The sequence below is a fragment of the Loxodonta africana genome, chromosome 2 (genome assembly GCF_030014295.1).
Source record: "Loxodonta africana isolate mLoxAfr1 chromosome 2, mLoxAfr1.hap2, whole genome shotgun sequence".
In the NCBI taxonomy this organism is placed as follows: Eukaryota; Metazoa; Chordata; class Mammalia; order Proboscidea; family Elephantidae; genus Loxodonta; species Loxodonta africana.
The window spans coordinates 219,869,347-219,873,300 of NC_087343.1; the positions used below are offsets into that span (position 1 = coordinate 219,869,347).

A 3,954-nucleotide genomic window follows, 5' to 3' on the forward strand; every position below is an offset into this window, starting at 1 on the left:
ACTGTGAGGATGGTGCAGGACCAGGCAGTGTTTTGTTCTGTTGTGTGTGAAGTTGCTATGAGTCGGAATTGACTCTAGGGCACCTAAAAAGAACAACAGGTGTCTACTCAAGAGTTAGGACAGTAATGAAGGTCATCCAGGGGTGCTATATATTATTGCTTGGGGCACCAAATGGAAATTAGTCAGTGGCCTCATTTATACTTACTTTCTAGCTTGGTTCTAAAGCCCCGCAGGCTATCATCCTTAGTCTTCTCCCTCTCCCTCTCCTTCTCCCTTTCCCACCCCTGGGGACTCTCAGCTACACCATCGCCATCCAACAGATTCCAACAAACAGCACTGTGGGTTGTCTGGGTGTGCCCTTAGGCTCTCCTCAGAGAAATGGGCACATTTCTCCCAGGGAATTCTCCAGAGCCTGCCAATAGATCAACATTTCTGGAGGTTTGATAAAATGGCAGGCCACAATTTTCTTAAAGCGACATGTGGAAAAGTGCAACCCTTCAGGGAAAAACGTCTGCTCTGAGTGAAGTTCCTCCAGCTTGATGTTCAGTTCGTCCAGGCAGAGTCCCACAAACACATCTTCGAATTTAATAAAGGGGACGCTCTCAGAAACATAATACACTTGGCTTGCAACATCACCAGAAAAAACATAGCCCGTGCCAGAGCAAAAAGGCGGGTACTTGTCCCACGGGTACTCCAATTTACTGACAAACCACTTACTAGAATTATCCCTAATTGGGAATTCATTCATTTTTAAGAAGCCAGTGAAAAACCTAGTTGTTCTGTTTTTCTTTAGAAGTAGTTCAGTGAGATAGTAGACATTTATAAACATATCGGAGTCTGTCTTCATCACAAAGGCAGCCTCAGGGCAGTAGTGGTGGACCCATTCGATGCCCATCATGGTCTTCAGAGTCAAATTGAAATAGATGCCCACAAAGTCCTTCTGGATAATGTCTTGATATCGCCGGCCTTCCAGGGTCACTATTGTCATTTCCTGGTCTTTAGTTGTGATTCCCAGGAGAAAGAAGGTTTTTATTCGTTTTCCTTTCACGACCATCTCTCTCCCCCAAGTCTGCCTGATGGCCATCCGAGCGACTACCTCTGCATGCAATGAAGTCACCAGCAGGACAAGGAAGGGAGGATTCTGCCTGCAATCTATTTTTGGGAGCTGAAGGAAGTTCCCACTGTCTTTCTTGAAAACAAACTTCTCTTCTTTAAAAGGAGTCTGACTGTACATGCTAAAATACAAGCCAAGGGCCCCCAGAACCAGAAGGAAAATATGTATACATCTCATCTTCAAGTAAGCCATCTGCAAGAAACAAAGTCAAATTATTAGATCTCAAAAGCGTGAGGGTATGTGTGGCTTCACTTTGGGTGGCTAAGGTGGGGGAGAGACTTGTGACTCAGGAACCATGGTTCTGAAACTCTGGAATCCTGTTGCACATAGAAGTTGAGTTCTAGATACAAAAATTTGAGCATAGAGGATTTCCAGCACCTTCTCTCCAGGGTGTAAGATGAAGAGCACCAGGAACCTCACACTGGTCCTGGCTCTGCCTCTCGCCAGCCTCACCCTAGAGGAGCCTCAGATTTCTTGTCTATAGAAGAAGGGACCAGATCTCTCACTAGATCCCTCACTGATCCAACTGCCCTTGTCCTTCTGTGACTTCCTGATGGAGTCCAGGTAGAGAACCTGTAAGACTGGAAACCATGTGTTCTAGGCCTAAGTGTATGGACCATTTGCATTTCTTCCTCTGCTAATTTAGCAGCGTTGTGTTGCTCCCAAAAGGAAGCAAGGCAAGTTTTCTGATTTACACAAACTATCTTGGAATTGTGTCTCTGCTAGCAGTTGTTGTTAGCCGTCGTCAGGTCAGCCCTCGACTCATAGTGACCCTGTGTGTTACAGAGTAGACCTGCTCCATAGGGTTTTCTTGGTTTGTAATCTTTATGGAAGCATTTCACCAGGCCTTTTCACCCTTGGGAGACCCTGGTGGCAGAGTGGTTAAATCCTACGGCTGCTAACCAAACGTTTGGCAGTTCGAATCCACCAGGCGCTCCTTGGAAACTCTATGGGGGAGCTCTACTCTGTCCTATAGGGTTGTTATGAGTCGGAATCGACTCGATGGCACTGCGTTTGGTTTTTTGGTTTTCATCCTTGCAGCCAGCCTTTAGGTTAGGGCCATCTGGGTCCTCTCTGCTAGCAGCAGTTATTTATTTTTTCAGGTAACTGTTTACAGTCTCCTGTGTGATACTTGCATCTTTGCCCACCCATCTCTCTGTTCTTGGCAATTCAGCATCATCAACGTTAATGTTATAAGAAGGCAAATAACTCACTTTTTGCTGGGTCAGAGGAACTGCTGCTTTGACAGCTAAGCCACAGGGAGATGCAAAGAGGAAATTCCTTTCAGAGACTCATCAGTGTAGGATGTTTGGCAGCAGCAGGTACTGGGCTTGGCTTGTTTCCCCAAAATGATGCTTCCGTTTACTCAGGAATCACTAGAAGGAAAAGCAAAAAGAACAGGGTCTTTCAAATCACACACTCCTCACCATTTGGTCTCACAGTTGGCTCTTCCTGAGTCCGGCTCTATGCTGGTTCGCTACCTACCTACGCAACGCTAAGCCAGCATGTGAACTGCACACCCAGCCTCAGTTTTCTCATCTGTAAAGTGGGGATGATCAAGGCTAACATAGTCTGCCACATAGTCATCTGCTGGCAAGGATAAACCTGTTGCTGCCAAGTCAATTCCGACTCATAGGATAAAAAAAAAAAAAAAAACAAAAAACATAGGATAGTGATATGTAATTATCTGAGAATTCTTTCAGGACTTGGGGGCAGGATAGTACGTCCTAGCTTCTGAGGAGACCTGAAGAACACGAATTTGTTATAGGCCAATTTCTCATCCTGGTGATTTACCTTCTGTACATGACAGAGTGTGTGGCTGGTACCTAAAGAATTTAACAACAACAGTACAGTTGCTGTTGAGTAGATTCGATTCCGACTTAGCGATTTTGTATGTTTCAGAAGAGACTGGGTCTCCACAGGGTTTTTAATGGCTATGCTCTTGTGGAAGTAGATTGCCAGGACTTTCTTCCAAGGGACCTCTGGGCAGATTCAAACTGCCATCCTTTCCTTTAGCAATTGAGCGCTTAGCCATTTGCACTACCCAGGGCCTCCTATGGTATTTAACACATGGAAAAAATTCACCAATTCTCAATTCAGTGTTGGTGTCTGAAAATCATCATCCTGGGTGAGAGGACAGGGGAGCCAAAAAGGAAAGACATGCAGAGAGAGGTGGAGAAGGGGTAGGCTACTTCAATGGCAAAAGAGTAACTCAAAATTTCATTCACATTCTATTCCAAATACATTCACCATGGTCGTTGTGTGCTGTTGAGTCAGTTCCAACTCATAGGAACCCCACGTGACAGCTGAACTGCCCCATAGGGTTTTCTAGGCTGTAATCTTAATAGAAGCAGGTCTCCAGGTTTTCTCCCGGCATCTGAACCGCCAACCTTTCAGTCTGCAGTCAAGTGCCTAACTGTTTGTGCCACCAGGGCTCCTTATATTCACCATAAAAGACATTAAATAATCCCAGGGTTTTGCAGCACTAGCTACCGCTCCAGGGATCCTTTTTGTGTAGGTCCCCTTAGCCAAGCTCTGTTCTTCTTGGCTCCCTGTGGAGTTTCTCTCTGCCTGGAGCTCCCATAGTGCGACTTCTGGGGAAGTCACTGTGGGAGGCAGATGGAAGGCAAGAACCCCTTAGATCCTGTGCTTCAAGGGTGGTGAGAATTCCTTCTTCCTTTGCGACATGATTGATTTACATGACTGGGATTTGTAGGTTATCTTGGCAGGGAGAGGGTGCCGGGAATCAAAGTGCATTTCACCCCACCGCCTATGTATTTTGAAGAGAAACATGAGCACTAAAAGCAAGGGGAAGATGATATTTTTCTCCTTTTCTTCCT

At 45.7% G+C, this 3,954-nt stretch overlaps 1 protein-coding gene across 1 annotated transcript; it reads right to left on the reverse strand.

Moving 5' to 3' along the window:
- Positions 1 to 299: 299 nt before the first annotated feature.
- LOC100654448 (beta-1,3-galactosyltransferase 5-like) lies at positions 300 to 1,413 on the reverse strand. Its single transcript, XM_003419051.3, has one exon. It carries the CDS (start codon positions 1,304 to 1,306, stop codon positions 371 to 373), a length of 936 nt encoding a protein of 311 aa, XP_003419099.1. The 5' UTR covers positions 1,307 to 1,413; the 3' UTR covers positions 300 to 370.
- Between the last annotated feature and the right edge of the window lie 2,541 nt (positions 1,414 to 3,954).